We start from the raw sequence: 9,116 nt of genomic DNA, 5'->3' as shown, positions 1-9,116 counted from the left end.
TATATGTAGTGGTCAAAAATTGTTTCAATGTTTCCTTTAGCTATTTTGGGTTTTTTTTATCTGTTGTTTATTTTTTCAGTCTTATCAGGAATCCAAAGTATTCCAAAATTTCACTTTGTGAGTCAAGCTTTTTAAGAGATTGTCACGCTTGTTGTAGCTATTAAATCATATTGACAGGAGCAGCAATGAACTGGTTCAGATTCGAACTGAAGCATCAGAAAATATGCAACTGGCTGCCATAAAACCGCAAATTCTACATAATTTTGAAACCTTAGAAGGCTCCATAGACTATAAAAATAAAATGGTCTGTTGCTGCACAAACGTGTGAGCTTTTCCACATGCAACATTATGCATTGTAGACAGATCGTTAATGACAATACTACCTTTTACAAACTATAGTGGCACTGCCAGTATTTTGGAGCCATAGTATCGTGATACTACCATAGTACTGATAAATCATGCAACCCTAGTATACAGTGGTTACTATGGACAAAAGTACAGTATTACAAAGAAAACCTGTTAAGTAATTTTAAATTGTGTTACAAGACAACATCACATAAGTTCAAAAATCTTCCCACACTGGGATTCATAGAGGGACCTCTGCTTTGTCCTTATTATGTAAAATGTTCATACAAAGCTGTTTTAATTATTATATTGGCCCATTGATTTAATTCTGGAATTTTGGGAGTTTTCTAGTGTTTTAAGATGACTCTAGCCATCTCTGAGATTTTCCACCATGATCACTGTGAACTCTCCTTTCGTAATATTTGGCATATGTTTCCTATCTCCCAGTAAGCACATCCTTGGTGACAGTGATATTAATGTTCCAAGCCATTTACTCAGAATAGTTAGGGTTTGGTGCCAAAAAGGCCAAACTAACGAACAGTCCCAAATACAATTAATGTGCCTCTCTCTTTTTGACATTATTATTCGCCAAACCCATTCTATTCGAACATGTGTGAAGTAAAACCTGTGTATAATTTTATACTGTGTAAATTGTCCTCTAGCTTCTCTTCCGTATTTACCACTTGACATATTTTTTCTTCTATTCCTCATGCCTTTTTGTATTCTGGATATCCTTTTCACAATTGTTTTTACATTTCTCTCTAAATGTGCAGCAAATTTGCTGAGAAAACAGACTTTTCATGTGCTTTCTAAATATTTTCATAGTTCTACATTTACAATATTTCACATAAAATGTTCACATGAATGTGGATTGATCATTCAGACACACAAAAAAAGTTGTGTCTAAACATACAAAAAACAAAAATAAGAAAATGAGCATCATAAATCTACCACTTACATTCCATATAGTAAATTTCTTATTATTCAGGAACATTACAAAACAAAACAAAAAATAAGCTAGATTGAAATGTCTAATATTTCTAAAACTTCAAAACAAAGAAGAAGAAAAAGAAGAAGAAGAAGAAGAAGAAGAAGAAGTGACTTAGAGAAACTTTTTATTATTTTTTTGCACTTTTTGTACTTCAAAGAAAGTTGTATTGCTCGTTAACATAATCTACATTCGGTGCCATTTGTTCCCTCAAGGCATTATATGCTCCCATAAAATATTTTAAAAGCTTGTCTGATAGTATTATTCCATTTCCATAATAGGACACAATGATAAGTGCTCAAAGTTGATTTAAAATTATTACTCTAATTTCAGTGCAAATAGCTGAGTTGGCATGTCCTAGGTCATGTATGCTTATGTTCAGGTACAAATGTAACTTAAAACAATCTAATAAAAGCTAGACTTTTAAATGATATATATTCACACAGTTGAAATCAGAATTATTAGCCTCCCTTAGATTTTTTGTTTAATTTCCCAAATTTTGTTTTTCAGAGCGATGAAAATTTTCACAGTAGGTCTGATGATATTATTTCTTCTGGAGAAAGTCTTCTTTGTTTCATTTCGGCCAGAATAAAAGCAGTTTTACATTTTTTAAAGCCATTTTTAGGTCAATATTATTAGCCCCTTTAGCCTATATATTTTCGATAGTCCACAGAAGAAACCACTGTTATACAATAACTTGCTAACTTGCAAACTTTTGATTATTGGAGATTGAATAAACAGTATATATTAAAATGTCAACTGTAACTCATATTGTAAAGCCATGTGAAACTGAGAATAATAATAATAAAAAAAATTGACCAACTTTCGTTTCTGGCAGGATACATCTTTCTCTCAAAGCTGGTTGAGGTTTTGTCAGGTGTAGAATATAGTCCAGACCCATTACGAAAAGCTATAAAACTCTGGTCTCCAGCGAAAGAAAAGAAACACAACAAAAGGGTGACTGAAGAAGCCATCTGGAAGGGATAAACAAACAAGGAACACACACACACACACACACACACACACACACACACACTATTAACCCTGTTTAAAGTAGGCTACTACACAACGTGAATGGATACACTACTGAAACAAGCACTTTCTACACGCCTAATATTAAATATTTGTACACAATAAATTTCGAAAAGCAATTTAATAGCAATTACCTCATTCATACTAGAACTTTCAAGCAACTAAATAAGTGCCTAGCTTTTTTCTCAAATACTAACAAAAAGCAGTGACACCTGCTGGTCATAAAATGTTTTGCTTTGACAGGCTCTATCTAATCACTCAGATCATTAGGATCATATAAACTAGAAGTTCCAAGAGTTCAGTCAAAGCAGGGTGAATCAGCTTTTAGCCACTACGCCCCTCGCTGCTGGAATCAGCTTCCAGAAATGATCAGATGTGCTCCATCATTAGGCACATTCAAATCAAGACTGAAAACACATCTGTTTAGCTGTGCTGCGTCCGACAAATTGCACTATCATGTTTTTCTCTTCTTCTTCATTCTTTTATATCACATTTTACCTGTTTTTATGTTTTGTTTTGTTTTTACGCATTTTTATTATTTGTTTTTATTTTTATTTTACTTGTTTCTTTTATTCTTGTTTATGTAAAGCACTTTGAATTGCCACTGTGTATGAAATGTGCTATATAAATAAACTTGCCTTGCCTTGCCTAACTAATATAAAACACACAACTTTTCCTAGCTGCAGTCTTACCAGGAATTTTCGAATGACAGAAACAGGATGACTAGTACAGAACAAAGACATAGATGACAAATGAATAAAAAAGGCATATACATTTTTGACAAATGAACAATATATGTTATTATCTACAATTTCGTATGACTATATTAAAGCATTTTCTATTAATGTATAGCAACCATTGTGTCTTTTTAAAGTCTCCCTCCGAAGAGCACTTTGAATTGAAGTACTTAATGCTGCTCTTTGAAAGGCCCTTCAGAATTATGGAATTTAAAGGATACAGTGGATGGACACTTCAGGCCACAATAAGCCTTAATGCACAGTAAGGTTGTTTGGTGTCACACAATGTGTTCCATTTGGAAGGGTTCATCCCTATGCTTTCATACCTTCGAAGCTGTCAATTTCTTCTTTATGGAATACAGTGCTAGTCTTTGGCATTATTCAGCCTGTGGCTTTTTTTTTTTAAACAAACGAGGTAGGGTATAGCCACAGTCCATCCAAGAGAACCATTGGTCCAGAAACATTTGCTATTCTTCACCATCTCTTAAGCAACTTTTAGATGTTCTGATTTAAGTGGTTTCATAAGTTATGCAAATTTATAGCAATTTACACAACTTCCTTAGGTTCTGACATGATTTTTCCAAATATCTTCCGTTGTGTTCAGTAGGACTAGGACATGGAACAATTAAAGCATGAGAATTGTTTTTTTTTTTTTTCTTGTACATATCCTTTTAAAACAATTAAGTTTAAATGCATCATAAAACTATACTATATTCAGCAAGTTAAATTGTTCTCTGATATCTACATAGTAGGTATATGGCCTAGGTAAGTCCAAAAAATCTCCATAAATGTTTTTATGCTATTTATTACTCCATAAAATGTATCAGAATAAAAAGGTTCATATTGACCATATTTGGATCATCATTAATATTATGAGCTGATCCCTCAGGTGGCACTGCATCAAGAATGGTCGTTCATCTATAGGTGATATAATCAACATGGGCATCAGCTTTGGCAAACCTTTGTCAAGTACCACAATTCATAGTTACATCCACAAATGGCAGTAAAACTGTTCTTTGCCAAAGGAAAGCCCTATGTTAACAGTGTCCAGAAGCATAACCGACTTCTCTAGGCTCCAAGGCCTCAGGGATGGACCATCACACAGTGAAAATGTAACAGGATTATTTCAAGCATATTGATTTCACTATATTTTCCTCCTGTTTACTTACTGTTCATTTAAAAAAAATTGTGATCACAATATAAATGTGAAAAGAGTTTGTAAAGCGACAGTGGTTTCACCTTTTCTCCCCCTTGGGATCAACATCAAGGTGGTATAGTCCAAGCAGCCATACCTGTTGCACTATTGTTTGAGCGGTCATTTAAGGAGGTATGCTCTCCTTGTTCCAAGTTGAATTTAGCACTAGTCATAAAAAACACACACACAAATACATATTTAAGTTCAATTTTAATCATTTGTTGTATTTACTGATGAAAAACAATTTGTTATATTGTTGAATGTTATTTTTGTTGACTGTACATTTAATGGTATGAGCTGAAGCTGCCGATCTGTCATAATAACATTCTCTGTGCAGGTATGCATTTATGATTTTTATTTTGACAATGTAATATGTGGATTGTTACGGTTCATATGCAGATTTTTGTAATTGTGGGAGCTAGTTTTCTTTTTCCCTTTCCTGTTTTCCCGCTCTTCTGCGGCACCTCTCACTTGTTTCCTCATATTTTGCTTATCCTTCTATTTCAACCTTTACCTTGAACTAAGGAGTGTGCATTTATTGGAATGAGCTAAAGCTGCCGATCTGTCATTATAACATTCTCTGTGCAGACTGAAAATGGTGTCCTCTCTTCATTCACTACACAACGCAGAGCAAAAGAGAGTATGGTTACAAAAACAAGTATTGTGGTCATGAATCAGTATTTTGGGGAAAAATGCATGCCGTGTGCTCTGGACCAAAGAAGAAATGGATCATCCAGACTGTTACCAGCAATAAGTCTAAAAGCCATGATCTGTTATGGAATGGGGTTGTGTCAGTGGTAACTTACACGTCTGTAAGGCACCATTTATGCTAAAAAGTACATTTATGCTAAAAAGTACAGATTTTGGAACACAATATGCTGCCTTTTTTTTTAGGGATGCAAGACAATGCAAACAAGACAATACAAAACCACACTCTGCACACATTACAAAGTGCTGGCTGTGAAGAAAGAGGATACAGGTTTGACTGGCCTGCCTGCAGTCCCGACCTATTTCCAATAGAGAATGTGTTGCACATTTTGAAGAACAAAATACAACAACAAAGATCCTGTACTGTTGCCCATCTTAAGACATGTTTTCAGAAAGAATGGGACAAAATTAGACCTAAAAAACTTCCTCACTTGGTGTCTTCAGTCCCTAGAAATGTCTTATAAGTGTTGTGAAAAGGAATAAAAAATATTGCAAAGTGCGAAATACTTTACTGTTTCAAACTTTTTTGAAATGTGTTGCAAGAACCAAAATTTAATTATGTTCATCTTAAAAATATAAATAAATAAAAAATTATGAGGAACATTTTAAATTATGTTTGTTGTAAAGTCTGCAATGTAAATACAAGTCAAAGTAAACTTAAAAACACTTAAAAATGTTTTTTTTTTTTTTTTTACAATTCATTATGTCATATCGGTCAAAATAGGAAGGGGTGTCAGTAAGGGGTGGGTCTTTCGAACCACCCAAATCCCTCTTGCAACAGTATGTGTTTGTTGGAAAATATGCATTAAGTTTTACTATAAAGATGAGAAATTAACAAAAGATCCAATTACACAAACCTAATGTCTTTTCAGGGTGGAGCTGTATAATAACAATTTTGTAAATCCTGCATTTTGTGTCCTGATGTGTCTGAACATATCAACAGGTCATGCACTCATGGCTCAGTAGCACATAGTTTACAATCTGCATCTCCTGCTTTCAAAATAAAAGTCCCACATAAATAGTAAGATAAACATAAATTTCAAAATAACTAAGAGAGGGTAATGATCATTGTTATCTCATTGGGAAACCTTGTGGCTTATCAAACACAACCTGGGTGTACATATTAATGATCCCAGAGCAACACATTAGTCTGAGTTTTGGCTAGTAATCTTCTTATGTCAGGTCTTGATGTACAACCTAAAGCAGATGTGACTGATGAGTGCATACCCAGTGAGTCTCAACGGTCTGTTTTATGTTCTGATAGGCCTTTTGACACACCAGAATTTTACAATCAAGGAAATTACATGAGAATGAGGAAAAGATGGTGTCTGAGGTTCACTGCATAATCATATCCATTTACTGAACTCTTATTCCTACCTATTCCCAGACTTTCTTTATATGGTAGCTTTAATCTGCAAATTCATTCATTTTCCCCATTCCCACTCACCTTGAATCTTCTTCCTCATGTTCTTCCTATAAATGATTTTTTTTTGTCTAAATCAGAGAAAAGATCAACCAGAGCACCCAGAGGAAACCCACGCAAACACGGGGAGAACATGCAAACTCCACACAAAAATGCCAACAGACCCAGCCAAGGCTCGAACCAGCGACCTTCTTGATGTGAGGCAATTGTGCTACCCACTGTGCCAACGTGTCGCAAAAATTGAGATGAAATGCTCAATTTTATATTGTTGAAAAATAAATGAATATTTAAAAAATTGTATATAAATGTAAAATATTTTTATTTGTGCATGATTTCAGTGTTTATTAAACTCATTTGCTCATAGTCTGTTTCTTTTAAAGTCTATAAGTTTAATATTAAGCCTTGAAGGGCAAAAACTTAATTTATTTCATGGGGCATATGATTCAATAAATATAATTTATTTAAAGCATAAAATTTTATAAATATGAACATAATTAGATAAAATTAACAGCTGCACTGGGAAAAGATTTGTACAGCCTTGTATGCTTAATTTTAAAAGAAAAAATATTTATCCAAAAATATGAAATAAATGTTACAGAAAGCAAAATTTTAACTTTCTCAAGCATCAACATGTTGTTACAACACTAAACTATATATATTTTTATTGTATTTCTAGATAAGTAATGCTTCAATGAATAATCTACCAGATAGAACCTTATAATTCCAAGCAGAATATGACTTTTCAGAATGAGAAGGTTCTATCTGCATTTTCCGTGGTTTATTTACTCCAATTTGCAAATGTAAGAGAACTTTGATAATTTACATTTAGAGAACCCTTAGTGTCTCTTTCATGTTAATGTATGAAAAAGATCTGTTACACACGTTGTTTGCTATATAGAATGCAAAAACTTTGAAGCTCAATATCTCAAAATCATTCAGAATGCAGATAGAACCTTATAATTCTAAGGTGACGAATACTCAGGTAGGCTGTGGCATTGACACAATGTTCATTTGGTACTTATGGGCCTGAAGTGTGCGTTCAAAGTCACTTAAATTACCTTTCTTCCTCATTCAGATGCTCGGTTTGAACTGCAGCAGATCCTGTTGACCATGTCTACATGCCTTAGAAACTTGCATTAACGACCAGTTGAACATTTCCTTATAAAGTGGCCGGTGAGTGTATATTGCACTTCTTATATTGTATAATCTAACCAGGAGTATCGCCTTGAGATGTTGCACAGTTAAGTAGAGAATTTTGAATCATGGTGTTGAGCCCATGTAGTCAATCAAGTCATCTGTTATGTAGTTCCAGTGCTGACAGTTCATGTTGCAGCTATTGCCACACAGAGAGTGACAAAATAGCTCTGGGGAACCATTGATTGGCCTCTACATATATGCAAGGGGTGATGCAAGCATCTGTGGCCCCCCTGTAATTCCATCTTGGAATTTTCAGCTGTCCTAGACCATGGATAGACAGCTTCAGTCCAGGAGGGCCACTGTCTAGCAGAGTTTAGCTTCAACCCTGATTAAACATCTGCCTATAGATAATAGGTATGGTTGTTGTGGTTTGAAGAAAACTGCAAGATAATGGTCCTCCAAGACCAAGTTGCTCATCCGTGTGGTAGAATGTTTAATGGAAGCTCCTTTTGAGCTATTAAACCCAGCTCTAGATTGGATTCTGACTCTCAAGGTTGCTCTCTTTATTAGCACTGACTTTTCTGAAACTAGTTGGGGACACTCGCTGTCAGCAAGGCTTGTATGGGTTTCACAGCAGGTCTGGGAAAGGTTACTTTGTGTCCCAGACCAGGCTATGTATCCAAGGTTATGTTTATATTTTTGGATATCATGTGGTATCATTTTACTCTTTCCGTCCTCCTCAATTTGAATCTGGTAAGAATAAAAGGCTTTCCATGATCGATCCTGTCAGAGCTTTTAAGTTTTACATGTCCCCTCTAGCCATTGGCAGCAATCTCCTCAGCTTTCAATACGCTTTGGTGCTGACCGCGATGGACTTTCTGCATCTAAACATTGAATGGGTTAGAGATGCTACTTTAATAGCATAGAGATCCACATCATTCACCTCTAAATGTTTAGGCTCAATCTACCAGAAGCAGAGCTTTCGCTGAAGTTTGTTAAAAAAATAAAAAATTATAACAATATGCCCCACAATGTGAAATATAGTTATGGTTTTGCTTTTGTTTTTTCCATTCATCTATGTAAATTAGGTTTAACACAAACTACATTGTCTAAAGTGCTACAGAAATAAAGACGACTGGACTTTAAAGGAGTTCCCCAGGAGGACATTGGTGTTGTGATAGCGTGGTTCTACCCAGACAATTTACCTTGGGTTTTGTCTCCTCGAACCAGTTATGAGCTTTTTCTGATATGTCTCCCACCAAGCCAGATATACAGTAGCTTGTTTGGTATATTGTCACCATTCATTACTACAGCAAAGTCTGGACATATGAAAGAGATCATTTTGGTTTACTTAATTAACCTGTTCCCTGAAAAGAGAATGAAACGCTGCATCCGTTGCCAAGACATTACAATTTACTTTCTTCAACAGAAATCAGATGGCACACTTGCCAGTGTGACAATGTGAAAGTGGCAAGTCAGCATCCGCGCCATCATCCAATGAATTGGTGTTTCTATACAAACTTCAGACAATCAGCACTACCAATAGGCATC

At 34.9% G+C, this 9,116-nt stretch overlaps 1 protein-coding gene across 1 annotated transcript in view; it reads right to left on the bottom strand.

The window, feature by feature from the left end:
• Nucleotides 1-1,892: 1,892 nt before the first annotated feature.
• Nucleotides 1,893-9,116, bottom strand: part of cpb2 (carboxypeptidase B2 (plasma)) — a 72,581-nt gene continuing 65,357 nt past the window's right edge. Inside the window, exon 9 of the mRNA XM_073949313.1 lies at nt 1,893-1,981. Coding sequence (XP_073805414.1) covers nt 1,908-1,981 — 74 coding nt within the window. The 3' untranslated portion in view covers nt 1,893-1,907. The remainder of the gene's footprint in view (nt 1,982-9,116) is intronic.

Source organism: Danio rerio, chromosome 1, assembly GCF_049306965.1.
Source record: "Danio rerio strain Tuebingen ecotype United States chromosome 1, GRCz12tu, whole genome shotgun sequence".
Taxonomy (NCBI): domain Eukaryota; kingdom Metazoa; phylum Chordata; class Actinopteri; order Cypriniformes; family Danionidae; genus Danio; species Danio rerio.
This window is presented reverse-complemented; position numbering and strand designations above follow the sequence as displayed.